The 17,954-nt window shown below is 34.0% G+C and overlaps 1 protein-coding gene across 1 annotated transcript; it reads right to left on the bottom strand.

Moving 5' to 3' along the window:
• Window positions 1–11: 11 nt before the first annotated feature.
• LOC115889182 (carboxypeptidase B-like) lies at window positions 12–16,389 on the bottom strand. Its single transcript, XM_030909135.1, has 8 exons — window positions 16,285–16,389; window positions 11,808–12,020; window positions 11,669–11,756; window positions 6,594–6,694; window positions 5,718–5,934; window positions 4,529–4,791; window positions 1,797–2,008; window positions 12–303 (listed from the first exon to the last, which is right to left on the bottom strand). The coding sequence occupies exons 1-8, from the start codon at window positions 16,359–16,361 to the stop codon at window positions 152–154; spliced, it is 1,323 nt and encodes a 440-aa protein (XP_030764995.1). The 5' UTR covers window positions 16,362–16,389; the 3' UTR covers window positions 12–151.
• Window positions 16,390–17,954: the final 1,565 nt, after the last annotated feature.

Raw genomic sequence — 17,954 nt, 5'->3', positions numbered from 1 at the left:
AAACATCTCAATAATATTTTTATACATAGAGTTTATTTAGAAAAAGAAACTTAATTAGATAATAACAAAACAATGTAGAAACAAGTAAATTAAGAATTATTTTTCTAATATATCACATACTAAGTATAAGGTTCTTTAAAATAAATTTTAGTTAACTTTGCCTTCTGATTGATGGTAATATGGTAGTTAAATTTGTCCAGAATCTTTCTTCTATAAAGTCGTGGAATGCTATTATACCAGCCCACGTCTCTTGAACGGTAGGTAGAATTTGATATGCAGGATTCATAAAAGGCAACGGTGAATCTGAAATAAACGTAAATTCAAGTGTGTGTGAAATAGTTTTCTTTGACTTTAACCACAGCATATTTAATATCAGCTTTTTTCTTAATATAGTTAAAAATAATCCTATGGGTCAAATAAATCTATGGGTTATAAAATCTAGTTTATGGGTTATTGTGCTTTCTTCGCCTAAAACTGAGTGGTATCCATAAATATAGAATAAGAGAAAATGAGCTTCGTTTAGTGCGCTTGTCAGAGATATACAGTTAGGGAGAATGAGTATGAACGTGCGCAGAATTTCTAATCATGGTAACCGCTATGTTTACGTTTAGGCCTATAAGGCGATGTCAGAAAGTAATAGTGATTAAAGTTTATTGATGGTCATCTTTAGTTAGTTTTAGTCATCTTTAATTGCTCTAAACAATCGTTCAGTTTATTATACTTTCTTTTTTTATTATTTTTTTTTTTATACTAAAGTCAGTTTTATTATACTTTAGCGCACTTGGCATATGTAAATGCATATTTCTTATTTTATTTAATTGTTTGAGAGATTACAATTAAGAATTTCTTATTTTATTTTCGTGCTTGAACAGATCATTATTCTTAAAATTTTAGAGAACAACGAGCCATGATCAAAACACTAAAAGAATAGTAAAATTGACTAAACTGAGTACTTACTAATTTTTAAATTATTATACATGAAAAAGTAAAAACTGTTCAGAAGAATACAAGAATCAGTCAATAAGTCCGAATAAATACCAACAAATTATATACATGCGAAACTAATTTCAAAAAAACTAAAAATTCGGCATAACAATGTGACAAAAGATGAAATTAAACTCAAACAAATTAGTTTATCAGTTGTGATTATAACTTATTGATATTCCCTGTATTTTAGGGTTTTCAATTTCGGATCGGAATCCCGTTCTAAAATCCCGGAATTATAGAACCTATAATTCCGGGATTCCGGCATTGTCTATGAGAATAAGAAATTCAATCTAAAGAAATGCTTAATAAAAATGCAGCTACATATAATCAAAAAGGAAATACTAGAAGAGCTTTATTAAAATAGACAAAATAAAGTAACATTCATATTTAGTGATTAAAAAAATCAGTTCTTGTTGAAAAAATAAATAAAATATAGCAAACACGGAAATATAACTTTTAGATATTGACGTTCTGCTTAGGATAAATAAAATATGACTTTTGCAAGACTAAAGTGTATAAAGTCGAATCATTTATCAGAATGAGCATTTAAATTTTTCGAGATTTTCAGGATCCCGGGATTTAATATCGGGATTTCGGGATTAAACGTACACCAGGACCCCGGTTTGGAAACCCTACTAAGTAGTACCAGTGTAGACCTAAGTGCCAACATGACGGGCACCATGATACAAGAAAATTTTTATATGCGCACATGATTCTCCCTATCTTTCTATCTTGGAGTTATAGTGAATTTCTGTTTTTAGATATCTAGCTAGATAATAAATATGTTATGATTTAACAAATATATGTACCTCCATATGGTAGTTCGATGGTGTATGACAAGTCAACTCCACCAACTGCTTTAACCCAATCATCACTACCTCCAGCAGCTTCATACAAGGCCAGTGCTGACGTATTGACTATGTATTCAGATCTCAACGTGTTGGCGTTGTATATTGCTTCTGCTACCAAATTCCCAAGTTGTAGTAGATCTTCCTCGTCATCAGGCACTATGCGATCGTAACTGTATGCAAAGAGAATTTTCTTTTGCAATTGTTTAATTATATAGGTTTATTTTTTTTAATTTATTTTATAATTAATAGGTAAATATTTACAAAGGCACAACATTACACAATGTATAATGCGAGCAACTCGCTTTTTTGTTAAATAGAGTGATTAAAAAAATCGATTTTTTAAAAATATTGATGTTTTGCCAATATCAAAATTTTTACATTTGCTGATGTCTGATATAAGTACTACAGACTGGTCTTGGTTAGTGATGAGCAAATGCAAGATGTTGGTTTGGCATTCCAATAAGTAGTCTTGGTTTGGGTGTCTCTACTGACTGTGGTCATGTCTCGCGGGTAGAGGGTGTGGGGAGGTTTTGGCTTAACCGCCTGGACCAAGAGGGGACAACCTCACCAAAAACCTAAATCCTACGATGGCGGGACCAGGTCAAAGGGATGCGTGGCTAGATAGATGACTAGCCATTACTGGCCGCAACCTTGGGGCATCAGGGAGCACCCCATTGTATTTACCTCTTACTTCTACATGCGGGGCTCTGTAGAAGTGGACCGACTATCCCCAGCGACTCCTAGGAACACTATGAGATCTGGCATTAATCAGCTAATCTTAAGCAAATCCAAAGGAAACTACATTGGGATCATCCTCCACAAGTGGCCACAAACTACCACCTTCTCCAGCAAGGGTCGGCAGCCTACCTCTAGACCCAATAAGCGGTCGGCAGTCTACCTGTCCTGGGTCAACCAGGCGGGCTAGACGCTCCTCTGAGAGTAGGTCTTAGCGGAGCAGAAGCACGGAGAGACCTCCGACTGCTCCACGAAGGGCTTGCTCCAGAGGAAGTAAAAGCGAAAACACTACTCCGAAAAGGGAAGAGTAAAGAAACCAAGAAACAACCTGACTCATCTCCATCAAAGGACAAGAGAGGGAGCGAGAACCTCCCACCTCTTCTCCGGCAGGGAGAGAAAAAAGCCTGGATGGAAAGCCGTCCAACACTGGGAGGCAAACAGGGACATATCACCAGCTTTGCCGATATTGCTGGACAAGGGACTTTGGCGGTGCTGCCAAAGGATCTCCCAGAAGTTGATCTGACTACCGACCAGCAAACGTATCTAGAAGAGGCTATACTGGATGAAGTAGTGGCGATCGGATCGCAACACAACGATCTACAAAATGTGGGTCAGCTGCGTTTTGCGGGGATACACTTTCGGGTGGGCATGATCCTCATAGATTGTGTATTTCAAGAATCGGCGAATTGGTTGGTGGAAATCGCACCTAAGCTTAAAAATTGACAAGGGCCGGAACTGGTTGCAGTGAAGAGAGAAAATATCCCTAAAGGGGCGGCCATCACGGTCTTTCTGCCGAGGAGGAACTTGCTGAGCCTTATCCAGGGCCAGAACTTCAAAGTAGGGACATCAAGTTGGCGAGTCATCAACTCGAGGGAGGAGGGTCATGGTCAGGTTCTCACAATAGAAATTGACTTCAAATCCAAGGAGGAAATAGAGAAAGAGGGACATATCCTCTATTATAGATACGGGACAACACCGGTGTCAGGTCTAAGGAGAGACCAAGTTAAAGAGGTGGAGAAAATGGAGACAAATTCTCCAGTCTCCACCTCACGGGTTCCTCAGCGGGAGGCAAGCTTCTCGACTGTGAAGGGCGGCACGGAGGACCAAACTCCAACCATGGAAGGGTGTGTACCCTCGGAGGAAGAACTGTTGTCAGAGGAGGAGGGGAAATACCCTGTCCCCTCTTCAACAGAGGTATAATGGGTTATAGACTGTGTGATGACTCAAGGAAGGGGCGCACACAATAGATCTTTAAGGTCGCAGTGATTACCCCCTCCCCTCTTACTCATTCTACATTCTACATTGGTTTGGGTGCTGTTGCCATTGACTATTTTAATAGAGTCTTACACCTTCTACACAAAAATTCTTTAAATAAATACTAATTGAAGTACTTTATTGCAAATAAAATTTTAAAACAAGAAACAATAGGTATTTGTTAATATCAAAACAGCTTCTTTTTTAGTTTCGGAGAAACCTTTATTAATTTTTATTTTTATTAATAATTATAAGAGGAAAAGGTAAGTAAGTAAAAAATCCGTTAATTTTTTTAGTTATTATCTATGAAAAATGATGGTCTTGCTTTTGCGCTAATGCGTCCCCTGGTTGGCTTTGGTCTTGGTCTTGCGGATCTAATGTTAGTCTTGCACAGTAAGCTAAGCCCAAGACTAAGACCGCTAGACCAAAGCCAATCTCGCTTATCACTAGCCCTGGTCTTGTTTCTTATGCAAGATTAACGTCAAATCTGCAAGACCAAGACCAAGAATAACTACAACCAAAACTATCAAGTGCAAGACTTACACAGGACAAAGACAAAAACATAGCATGCAAGACTTGGTATCTTGCATTTTTTCTCCTCGATATCTCGTTCTTCATAGATAATAATTACAAAAATTTTAATTTTTTTATTTACCCTCTCCCCGTATTTTGTGTTGTTTGTTCTAGTACATTCAACTTACCCCCAAGGATAGAGTAGCATGCTGCCGTAGCTATGGAAAGTGATGTACAGTTTGACAACGTTGTTAGCGTTGTTAGTGAGGAACCAGTCTCTCAAAGCAGCTGTTTCCGGTTCTGAGAATGCTTCCGGTCCAGCAAAAATGTCAGAACATGGGGAATTTGAAGCTCCTAAGTGCATCCAGTAATAGTCGAAGTTTCTGTTGCCGTCGGTACCAATGCAGGTGCTGTTTGCGTTGATGCTGCGTGTTTTTCTCCACCATCTATCCTATAAATTGCAAGAAAAATCTGTCAAAACCCCAGCTATACTCATAGAGAAGCTTGCAATTATCAATAAATCACGATATTGAAGAAAGGAACAGAATTAAACTATTCTGGGTGCTGAGTCATAGCGGCATCCAAGGCAACTGAAATGTCGAAGAACTAGCAAGGCAATGATAATCGGAATGCTATGTCCAGCAGTCCAGAGCCAGTACTGGGGATACCCAAATACTTATTCCATAGTGCAGTAAAAGTTTGGTTCAGAAAAAAGTACGGGAGTAACAGACAGGGACATAGATATAGCAAGGCCTTAATCGAAGGACCTATTTCTAAAACCAGAAAAGATTTGCTAATGCTCAGAAAGAATAAAATGCAGATTACAACAAGTCTCTTGATAAGTCATATGGCTATCAAGTTTTATCTGAACTAACTCAACCTGCGTCAAGGAAGCCTTTGCTGCAGACTCTGTAGTCTTTTCTGCAGAAATAAAGCTCCTGAAACAGTAGAGCAAATAATATGTCTCTGCGAGGCTCTGGAACGCAAGCGATACTTTCTATTTGGGAAAGCAGGGCTAGAACCGACTATGCTCCTATCCTATCAAAGACCTCCACAAGCTGATGCAGGGCACAGGGATAGGGTTGTGGACATAGAAAGGGAAGAAATACAATAGGCTTTACAGGTTGCAGTGTTTACCGCATACGATGGACCTTTAACATTGAAGAAAAAATAAACGATTTATTATTTTTAAGCCCAATTTACTTAAAGATTAAAAGATTTTTATACTTGTTTGAACCAAGTTCCAGAACCCATTATTCAGACGATAATCCTGGTTTATATATAATAATCCTATGGTTTATATAACTAGTAATTGGTTTGAAGGACTTTTGTCAGAAGACGACCAATTGAGTAATGTAAATTATTGGAAAATTTTACCTCTTCCTGAGTATATTGGTAGCCGTCTGGGTTCAAACAAGGAATAATAGCCCAATCTACATTTTCGTACAATGCTGCGTTTTCGGGGTTCTCGACTAACTGTTGAATAATGTAGAGAGCTGCTGGAGGAGCAATCCATTCTCTGGCGTGGATACCTGCGTCAATGAATATGGTTGGTTTTGGAACATCTGGATTTGAACTGGGACCACTGGATACTCTGAAAAGATGAATGATATATTAATTGACTATTTTAATAAATATTTATATACAAGTCATGCGCTACAAATTTGAGTAGATGATAGATGGATAGATTTATATATTTTATGAGGTGACTATTTTCCACTGCGACCTTTTCAAATCTTTTGTTGTCTTCTGATCGCTGGGTTACATACTACTATCCCTATATTTAGCTTACAATGCCCTTTTGAAACTGGGGCTCAAAAAAGACCGATAAAAATACGCTTACAAGGCGCGTGTAAGCGTAAGCCTGTAACGGACGATGAAACGTAAGCCTGTTATATTGTCCTGTCTTTTCTGAGACCCAGTTTCGAGACGCGACTATAAACACGGACCTAAACCTTTCTTATTGCTCATTTTTAATGGCTTTTAATGGCCGCCTATTAAGAAGAATCGCACATTTGCCAGGCTACTGCTCTGACATAACATGTGATGTTCTGTCGTTTCTTCGTTCTGTTTTAACGTCTGTCAATTCTATTGGTTAGGTGATGATATTATTCAATTTTACCTGACCCTTGTAAAACTTACAGTAATCTGATAATTAAATATACTAAGATAGGTATTGTGAATTGTTAGGATATGAAAATTAAAATATGATATCTAGTAAAATTATTTTTCCTAGTGTCTCATATTATTTACCTGATAAGTAGCATTTCTCTTCCTTCATAAGATGTTCCAAAATGTTCTAGTGTTGCTATGTTGGGATACTGAGCAGCTACTCTTCTTAGGTAAGCGTTCATCTAAAAAAATAATTAAAATCAGTGGCCAATCTGTCTAGGATAATTTGGACTGGTAATCATCTCAAAAACTTCGTTGTGCTGTTGCTTTAAGGTAATAGTGTGAAATCTATTGAGGCGCCGTATGATGCTGGTTATTTTTGAGAAAGACTCGGTTTAGAACACTTGCTACGACGGTAGGTATACTTTCATTGTAATAATATAACGATATTACTTTTTTACCTTGATATACAGGGTGTTTTAAAAAACATATGCTATCTTCCGTGGGGAGAGTCCTCTTGTAAAAATAAGATTTATCTTATATAATATTAACATAGGTCCGATTCTGCTTTGTTTCCTAGTTACAAGGATTTAAAGTCGATTTATTATAATTTTCTTCGAGGTGCTTTTAGTAAGTAGCTTTTAGTAGTATAGTAACTTTTGGTAAAAGTTACTATAAGTGCGACATATTTTAATGCAAAAAAGTGTCGACATATTTACCAGGGACGCGCATATGGGTTATCACTTTAATATTTTTCTAAAAAAAATATAAAAAAATGCTATAGGTAGCACTGTACATCAGTGTTATAAAGTTTAATAAAATTTAGTATCAAATTACATTAAATAAATAATATATGTATATTAATTTCATTTTTATTTTAATTTTATTTGTCATCAATAAAATTGCTTTTATTATCTCATCGAGGAGATCGAAATGGACAAAATATCAAGATACAACTTCTAAATTAGCATGGTCTATACACTTTTGTTAGTAAGAGGAAAAAAAGTCAATGGCAAGCAAGTTTTTCGGATAGTCCAGTGATAACGCATATGCACAGCCCTGGTTAATCTGTCGACACTTTTTTAGCATTAAAATATGTAGCACTCATAGTAACTTTTACCTTCCAAATTTCATTCGAATCGCTAAAAGCACTTGAGAGAAGATTATAATAAATTGAAAAACAAAATAAAGACTTTAACGTCCTGTAGCTACAAAACAGCAGAATCGGGCCCATGTTGATATGAAAAATAAATCTTATTTTTAAGTGAGGAATCTCCCGACGAGAGATGGCACCTGTTTTTTGAAGCACCCTGTATATTTCTTTTTAATCATGATTTTTTTCTTAATAGGTTTCAATTATAGAAAAACTAATTGTTTGAACCATACTTAAGAAGTTTTCTTTGCGGGCTATCAAATCGTTAATCTGAGGCTGCAAATTAAAAGATAATTTTTTATTAAAAAACTAAAAACACCAATTTTACAATTTTATTTTATTCCAATCGCGAGATGCTATTGCACGAACTATTTGTGTGCGCACGAGCCAGTTTTATATACAGGGTGTCCCAGGGGTAAGCGTGCATTAGAAGTTTCTAGAGAACTACTATATCTAGATCTAGTAGGATCTAGTAGTAATAGAACTACCCTGTCTAGATTTTTTGCACATTACTGTTTCAAAACGAAATCTTTCGATTAAAAATATTTTCAATATGGCAGCACTTAATGAGGAAAAGGAATTCCCATTAAAAATGGGAAAATTTATATAATACTTTTAATATTGAATCGGCTACTAATGCTTATATTAACAAATTGAAAGATTATATCATGAAAAATACAAATACAGTTTCAAAAAATTGGAAAAATAAACCACGTTAAAGCTGGATAAATCAAAAAGTAATAGAAGAAATAAATGCTAAAAATGACTTGTATAAACAGACGCAGCAGTTTCCTAATAATCCTGAAATAGCGGCAAAGTATAAGAAACAGAAGTATGAAACACAAAAAATGATTACTATATCTAAGAAAAAGTATGCGGAAAGATTAATAGAAAAAAATCGTAACAAAACAAAAAGGTCTTTGGGATACCGTTAACAATATACGAAACAAAACAAAACCTCAATCCAGCATAACGTGTATAATAACAGAGAGTGGAATAAACTTAAATAACGAACAAGACATATGCAATGCATTCAATAGATATTTTAGTTCTATAAGGAAAAAACTGTTACAAAATATTACTGTTCCTAAAAATTACATGGAAGAAAAGAAAAGTATTTTAGAATCAACAATGTACTTATTCAACACTACTGATTACGAAGTGGAAGATGTTATAAAACAGCTAAAGTCAAATAAAAAACCTGGATATGATGAAATCTATTCTGAAACATTAAAGGAAATTAAGTCGGAAATATCAAAACCTTTAGCATTTTTAATTAATCTCAGCTTTAACAATGGTTACTTCCCAGAGGTGTTAAAAACGGGTATCGTTATACCCATCTACAAGAGTGGAGATAAGTATGATATTTCTAATTATCGGCCTATTTCGTTAATTTCTTTAAATATGTCTAAAATCTACGAAAAAATTATTAAATCGAGAACTGTTAAGTTTTTGGACAAACATCGAATAATATCAGAGAGGCAGTTTGGATTTCGGAGGGGTAAATCCACAGAAGATGCAATACAATACGTTTCATCTTGTATTTACAATGCCGTGGATAAAAAAATACCAGTCTTAAGTATCTTTGTAGATCTGTCAAAAGATTTTGATACGGTGAGTCATGAGATATTACAAGAAAAATTAGAGAATTGCGGGCTTCGAGGTAATGTGTCAAAACAAATAAAAAGCTACTTATCTAATAGAATGCAAGTAGTTAAGATTGGTGAGTATAAGAGTAATTACGAACAGATTTCTGTGGGTGTGCCCCAAGGAACCGTGCTGGGACCTCTTCTGTTCACGCTTTATATAAATAATTTACTACTTATTGATAGTCCTAGACAAATTATTAGCTTTGCAGATGATACAACAATTCTTTATTCTGCAAATACTTGGGCGGAATTAAAAACTATAGCAGAAAGAGATTTTTTAGAAATAAAAAAGTGGTTTCAGTACAATAAATTAACACTAAATGTGAAAAAAACCAAGTACATTTCATTTACTTCGTATACCAATAATCTTCCACATATGGGTTCTCTTATAATAGATAAAGAAACAACTATTCCAGAAGAACAATGTATTTCTTATTTGGGTGTTATGTTTGATAGTCATCTGCGTTGGAACAACCACATAACAACACTAGTAAATAAATTGCGTAGACTCGTGGGCACATTTAAATATTTACGCGAATATCTACACGAAAGACATCTCATAACAACCAAACCAAACCAAACCAAACCAAAACAATATACTATGCACTATTTCAATCACAAATTTGTTATGGAATAATTGGGTGGGGATAAATATCTAAAAAAAATAATTGTTTTACAAAGGTGCGGATATTAAAAATTATACTAAAAAAGCCCATACTGTATCCATCTGATAAATTATTTTCTGATAGTAATGTTCTCGATGTTCGCAGATTACATTTTTTAAAATTAGTTATTTTGATACAGAAAGGAGGTTTAAAAAAAACAGAACTATCACATCAATATGACACCAGAAAAAAGTCGGAAAATCTACTAACACTAAGATGTAAGAAAGTAATTGGACAAAAAGGCTCCGAGTATCTTGCGCCGAAGTATTATTCGAAATTACCTGTTGAGATAAAAACTCTAAAGAACTTAAAACAATTCAAATTTTTAACAAAGAAATCCAGGATTTAGACTCATATCAATTTGGAATTGTGACTTGTTAAATCAGGACATAAAAATATTGGTTGTGTCATTCTCTACAATCAGGCAGAGCAAATACGGGTAATAAAAAAATACTGTTTTATTTTCTATTTTTTATATGTATGTTGATGTATTTGGTATTCAGGAGGTTTTTTATTGTGGAAGTATTTTTTACATATTACAGGTTTGTTAAATTTTAGAGTGTATTTATAATTTAAGTGTTTTCTAAATTTATAGTTGTAAATCTATGCCTTGCAAAAAAAATGTTTCATTTTTTCTGAGGTAAATTTATGTTTATTGTATGTTTATTTATTGTCACATTGTAATTTAATAGATATATAAATAAACATTATTATTATTATTATTATTAATGTGAGGTATAGTGTGTCTGATATCAAAATTCATAAAATTCTGCCGAGAATTTAAGTATGTAATAAAAAATGGGGGTACCCATTTAAAATAAGGAAGTTGCTGTCAACTTCCGGTATTTCTGGAAGTGCCGCCATATTGAAAATATTTTTAATCGATAGATGTCGTTGTGATTTACGATCAAAATCGAAAAAAAATCGAAAAAATCTCCGATCTAGATATTGTAGTGCTCTAGAAACTTCTAATGTATGCTCAGCCTGGGACACCCTGTATATTGAACGTCATTGACTCCAGTTGCGGAAGGTGCAGACGGCAAAGCTTTGACCAATTACCAATTAGATCTAATATTCCAATAAGCAGTGAACGAAGCGATCAGGCCACATGGAGAATAAATCTGTTGACAGAAGACAACTCATCGAATTGACACATTACGCATATTCAGCAATTTCAGCATGTAGCTAATGAGAGTTTTGTTTAGAAAGTAATAGATAGTTTAATACTTAATATAATAATATAAAATTTAATTTAGTTTATACTTAAAAAGAGGCATTACATTTGTATGATTACGTGCACATGTCATTTATTGAGGAACTAATACTACTAACTGCGTAAACAAAGAAGGTCTCGTCTAGAAGAGCCCTGGAGCACAGAATATCTAGCTACGCAACAGAAAAATACTCGAAATGAAAGAGCTAAAATTGCACAAATAAAATACTAGATGGCGCGACAATATCATAATCAGAATATAAATGGAAATTTTCAATCTTCGGTTGTTGTAGCTAGATATTCTGTGCCTGGAGGCAAAAATAAGACGTTAACTTAAAATACTACTTTATACTACATACTACCTCAGTCTGTATTATAACATGATATAACAAAATTAATTTTATTCTGTTATATTGCTTGCTGACTTAATTCAGTATTTAAAAAAAGATCTAGATTAGACAGAAACGGCGTAGATTCACCTTTCACGATAATTTCTGAATATATTAATTTATGTATTATTGACTGACTATACTCACTTCATGATGAAACATGTAACTTCTAAACGTAACGTGTCCCAATCCAATGAAAGGCTTAATAGTTGCTTTCCTCTCAGCTTCCATAATCCTAAAAACATCCAAACAATAAAAAGTTATAACAATCACTTAAAAAACTTACTCTTCGACATTTTGTACGATAATTTTGTACTCCAGACCATTGCCTTTCAAGATTTTTTCAAAATTCTCCTGGTCCTTTGGAGCTACAACAATATCGTTTGGATCATCGAGATGATGAGCTTTCTTGATGAAATCGAGACCATCCTGTTTCTCCAGTTCTCTCAAGAAGTGGACTTCGGTCATATCATGGGCAACAATTTCATATACTTTATACCTAAATATTGTCCAAATTAATTTGTTATACCGGGTGCGTCTCAAAAGTGGCTCACCCCTGTAACTTTTTAATTTTTTTAGATAAAAAAAACAAAATTTGGTATGTTAGTATGTGACATAAATTAGGATTGCTTGTCGTATTCAATTGTTTTTGGTCACTTCCTGTTTCACAGAAAATCACTACAACTTTTGATTTTTAAATGGCACCCTCGGTATATTTTTACTTTATTCGATAGGAAATGACATTCTGAATAGAATGACATATCATATGTTTAGTATAAAATCGTATTTTAAATTTCAATCTAGAGTACAATGGGCTATGTTAAAAATAGATTTGATTGTCTAATGTTTTTCGTGTGTCTTGGCCGGTTAAAAAATGCTCAAATCGTATTTTTAATCATATCTTAATTTTTTCAAATGGAACAAGGATGGCTCATTAGCATATTTGGAAACAGCATTTTTTTACGAATAATTTGGTACCACACATTTGGTATTTCCAGTCAAATTGTCGTTATGAACCGTATGTTACAATTTCAAATTAACCATATCCGGAAATGTCAACAGTTGACATATGATATGTCGTTCTATTCAGAATGTCATTTTCTACTGAATAAAGTAATAAAATACCGAGAGTGCTATTTAAATGTCAAAAGTTGTAGTCATTTCCGGTGAAACAGGAAGTGACTGAAAACAATTGAAAACGCCAATCAATCCTAATTTATGTCATATACTAATATACCAAATCTCGTTTTTTCATCTGAAGAAATAAAAAAGTTGTGAGTAGGGGTGAGTCACTTTTGAGATGCACCTTGTGTATAAGTGTTTTAGGCAGCATTTTATCCGAGCAAGGAATAATTTTCTTAAGCTGATAAAATGTAACTAAAACACGAATGTAATTTAACGATTTATTCATAAACACACGTATATACAATGTCATGGAGGTGACTGACTCACAAGGTTACTACATTCTGGTACATTTTCTTTCTCTAGTTACTCTACTTAATTTTTTTTATATCAGGGAGTCGACCTAGGTACCCAAACTATTTTTATTTTATTAAAAATAATAGTCGACTGATGAAATGCCGGCTGTGGGATTCGAAACCACAACCTTTGAATTGGTAGACGAGAGCTCTACCTCTACCCCACCGGGCACCGGGGGTATTTTTTAACTCTCCATTTAATAAAAAAATAATATACAGGGTGTTCGATTTAAAAAAAAGAAAAATTATTTTATATTTTAGAAAGTATTTTAGAAATATATTTTTTTTAAGAAAGGATGAAAAATATATATTTTTTTATTTATTTACTCGTATCTTGCTCTCAAAAGTTGCATCAAATATGACTGGATAAAACTTCAATAATTATTGTATGAATCTAAGGAGTAATATTTTTTTATTAATATATTTTTATAGATCACTGTTTTATCTTTCAAGATTATTTCTGTTATATAACATGGATAAAATAATATTGTATGTTTACATTAATATAATTTATTACACCGTATACTCTGTTTATTGCAGGCGGCTTAACATGTTATCAAAATAGAGAAAATTGAATACGATACTTGCCATTATGCAAATTTATTATTAAATAGAGAGTTTGCCAGTTATTATATTACTAAAAGGTTTTTAACATGATACCCTCTACTATTAGTTACCTCTAATGCATTTATTACTGCCCTTACTTTTTAGAAACAACAACATAAAATCATTGCTAATACACGCATTACTTTTCTGCGTAAAAGCGAGTAATTATTAAATATCTAACAAAGGATTCTCATGTATCAGTCTCATTGAAACAGTCTGACTGATTTATTAAGACTGAAAAATTGGTCAAGTGCGAGTCGGACTCGCGCACGATGGGTTCCGTACCATTCATTATCTAGACAACATGAGGCACTATATTATTATAAACTTTTTTTCCGATTTAGCTGAAATTTTGAAAGCGCGTATAAGTAATTTAAAAAAAAATGAAGAAACACATTACTAAAAATTGTATTAATCAATAATAAATGTGTAAAAAGTAAAAATAAATATGTAAAAATATGTAAGAATTAAAAAAAACGATCAAAAAAAAGTCGCCTTGACTAGGATTCGAACCTGCCTTACTACGGCTCCAACGTCATAGCAGCGTAAAGTCCTAACCCTTTAACCACGCGGCCACCGAGGACTTGAAAGATTCTATGTAAAATTTTTACTTAAAAGATAATGTTTAGCGAAAGTACTTTTTTATTTATAAACATTTATTTAATTCTGTTGGTAGTATTTATTTTGTTCTTATAGCGGCAACATAGATACATTATCTGTAAAAATTTCAACTGTCTAGCTATAACGGTTCATAAGATCTTTGTGACAGTGAAGATAAGACCTTTGTGACAGACGGACGGACGGACAGCGAAGTCTTAGTAATTGGGAATAGGGTTTCCGTTTTTACCCTTTGGGTATGGAACCCTAAAAACAGCGCTTTTGGTTTACACATTTTTGTTGATCTCGTAAACATAAAATGTATACAAACTTATAACAGTTGTTCAATAAGTTTACAATTAGCATATGAATTACGAAATATTCTGATGTATCAAAAAAGTTGAAAGTATCGTAGGTCAAGCAGTGGATATTACGCAGAAATAAATGGGGTGCTATTGAAGCTATATTTAAGTTTTGGATGTCAATTCTGTCAAAATTTCATCAAAACTTAAAATGAACAGCAAAATACGTTCCCACACTGGACTTTGTAATTGAAGGCTCCACATGATAGGCGCCATTTTACTAATTTTACGCTAGAGAGTACTGGACTGCTAGTGGTTATCAGGTTCTTTCCGTGTATTCTAGACTTTTACTAGGTATATATCATAGGATTTAACAATTTATTGTCCTGCAGAGTTTATACAGTTTTATCGACTAGCTAGACCTACTACAACATTGTAAAGTCCGTAAACTAAGAAATTGGCGCTATTCAAGTTTTTCTTTTGGGCCCTTCAATTATATTATTATTCAGTCAAAATGAATAAAAGTAGAAATAGTGTTCAGTTTACTAAAAATGTGAATATACCGATCAGTCTGACGTGTTTGACGCGTTCACGTGGTATATTCGTCTTGTTCGTCACTGAATCAATCAGATTGCTTCAGCACATGTGATAACCTTCTTTTAAAGTGGAAATTAAACCATATTTTCACACTTCGAGCCAAACTGAAAGCTAGTTCTACTACTTCTACTAGTGGTTGAAAACAGGTAATCCCATGGAAATTTTGAACTGTCCAAATATTGGCTCCCTTAAACAAGGCGACTTTGCTGCAAGACAAACGTCTTGCAGCAAAGTCGTAAATAGGTCTGCTTATGATAAATACACATGCCAATCAATTTTGAACATGCCGATTTTAACTAATTATATTATAAAAAAAATGAATCTTTTTTTTAATACAACCTCTCTTGTTTATCCTGTATAAAGACGCGTTTCCAATTGTCAGCTTTTACCGATTGGTACAGGCCGAGAAGATAGAGTCAGTTCTACTTTTGTTCATTTTGACTATACAATAAATACAAAAAATGTCATTTTATTTCTTAAAAATATTATCTGTTAAATGTCGATCATTTTGCTTCTAGCATGAAGTAATCCCTATGCGGCAATCTCGACTATCTTTTATTATTTATAGTATGTAAAGTTCGTAATTCTTTGCCTCATAGTCATAAATTTGAACCTTAGGGTACCTTTTCTAAATAAATAGAACAACTAATATCAGGTGATAAGAATTTGGCAAAATGCAAATATCAGATTTCCCTAACGAACTACAAAACTTTTAAACGCAGATTGCTTCATACGAAACAAAATATAGATAAATTGAAATTAAAGGTTAGAATAGATACGGCGAAACTAGAATGGGATGCAGGTCTATGAAGCTTAATGTAACTCCGGATCCGACTCTTTTAAAATACCGAATCTACCCATCTGTAATATCTACTTCTGACACACCACCTACGGTATTTTCGTTGTTTTTGATGCATCAGAATATTTCGTAACTCGTATGCTTATTCTCAACATACTCCTAGGAGAATTGGTTGTAATTTTGGTGATGATATTTTATGTTTACGAGATCAACGAAAGATATCTGTACCAAATGAATGTATTTAAGAAAATAAAAATGAACACAAGCGTTTGCCGTTTTTCAGTCTTACTGAATCCTTGAGTGAAACTAAAAGGTACCGTTTTTCGATATTATTTTTTCACTTTTTATGTAATAGTATGTTATTCATTATTTGATTCTTCTTACCCTTCATAACTAAAACCATTGGTCCAATTCAAAAGTGACAAGGCACACAAAACTGCAAAGCTTGCTTTCAGAAGCATTTTGTCGAATCACTCGCCTCAAAGTGACGATTTCCGGTTTTTAAACTGCAATATATCTGGTTTGAAAACTTTTATGGGTCGTCCATCTTCATAAATCTTACAACGAAGGAAATATTGATTCAATAAATTAATGGGAGATATGAGATAAAATTACACTTTAAATCCACGCTTACTTGTTTTTCATTAAGTTTCTAATATCACCTGTAATTCAAGGAATTTTAATATTTTTATTGAGGAATAAGATTACGGCATCATAAAATACCGTCCAGTTTTTTTTACTACTTTATTTTTTTATACTACTTTATTTTATACTACTTTATTTTTAAGGAACTTGGGTTTCGTTTAAGTGCAGATTTAAACCATATTTTAGGAAAATATGTTTACGTACACAGGGTGTTTAAAAAATAACAACATTATTGCAAAAATTATGTCAAACCGTCTGCACCCATATATAGAAAAAATCCTTCCAGAATCGCAAATGGGTTTTCGCACCAACCGCGGCACCGTCGATTCCATATTCTCTGCCCGCCAACTACAGGAAAAAGTAAAAAAAAACAGCAGTGTGAACTTTATGTTGCATTCATCGATCTAAAAAAAGCTTTTGACTCTGTAAACAGAGATGCACTTTGGCCAATTATGAAAAAGTTTGGAATATACAACAAATTTCTTCTTCTTCTTTCTCAGCCTGGTTCCATCCAGTGTTGGATACAGGCCTCTTCTAGGGTTTTCCATAGTTCGCGATCTCTAAGCAATCTTATCCATTGTCTTCCTGCCACTGTTCTGATGTCATCGACCGATCTCTTTTTTCGTCGGTCCACACTTCTTGTTGTTTCCCTAGGTCTCCATAAAATGACTTTTTGGGGCCATCGATCTGGATCCTGTCTTGCCACATATCCACTTGCCAGTTCAGACTTGCCACTCTTTTAACAATATCTATTAGTTTTGTTTTTTGACGTATGTTGGTGTTCCGTATTTTTTCCCTAATGGTGACTCCCAACATGATTCTTTCCATGGCTCTTTGTGCTACTCGTAGCTGTTCGGCTGTTTTTCGGGTAATTGCCATAGTCTCTAAGCCATACGTAAGCCCAGGTAGAATGCAGCTGTCGTAAGCCTTTTTCTTTAGGCTGATGGGCACCTTTTTATCCTTGAAAATATAGCTCATATTTCAAAATGCTACTCATGCCAAATGGATCCTGCGTTTGATCTTCGTATTTTGGTTCTCTTTACCCAGGTGGTCTACGTTTTATACATAATACAACGTTGTCTACGGTAATGTTATGGATATTGTTGCTCATGATCTTGGTCTTCTTCAAGTTCATTTTAAGATCAATTTTCTGGGATTGGTCATTTAGCTTCTTTATCATGGTGTTCAGATCTTGAATGTCGGTGCTCAGCAAGACAATATCGTCTGCGAACCTAAGATGGCTAAGGTTTACCCCATCGATGTTTCGACCCATATTTTCCCATTCTAATTTCTTGAAGACATTTTCCAGTGCCAGTGTAAATAACTTGGGAGAGATGGTATCTCCTTGTCTCACGCCCTTTCCGAGTGCTTTTTTTCTGTTTTGAGGTCATCATCTAATTTAATTGGAA

The sequence above is a fragment of the Sitophilus oryzae genome, unplaced genomic scaffold (assembly GCF_002938485.1).
Source record: "Sitophilus oryzae breed Bouriz unplaced genomic scaffold, Soryzae_2.0 scaffold_811_pilon_pilon, whole genome shotgun sequence".
NCBI classification, from domain to species: Eukaryota; Metazoa; Arthropoda; class Insecta; order Coleoptera; family Curculionidae; genus Sitophilus; species Sitophilus oryzae.
Note: the sequence above shows the minus strand (reverse complement) of the source record. Positions and strands in the feature narration are given on the sequence as shown.

What these genes read in the sequence shown, in the direction of transcription:
- LOC115889182 (XM_030909135.1), bottom strand. Translation starts at nt 16,361, where the DNA reads ATGCTTCTGAAAGCAAGCTTTGCAGTTTTGTGTGCCTTGTCACTTTTG. An exon ending in ACCAATATACTCAGGAAGAG is followed by an intron (nt 4,792 to 5,717) that starts GTAAAATTTTCC and finishes TGCAATTTATAG; the next exon opens with GATAGATGGTGGAGAAAAAC. An exon ending in CATCGAACTACCATATGGAG is followed by an intron (nt 304 to 1,796) that starts GTACATATATTT and finishes CGTTTATTTCAG; the next exon opens with ATTCACCGTTGCCTTTTATG.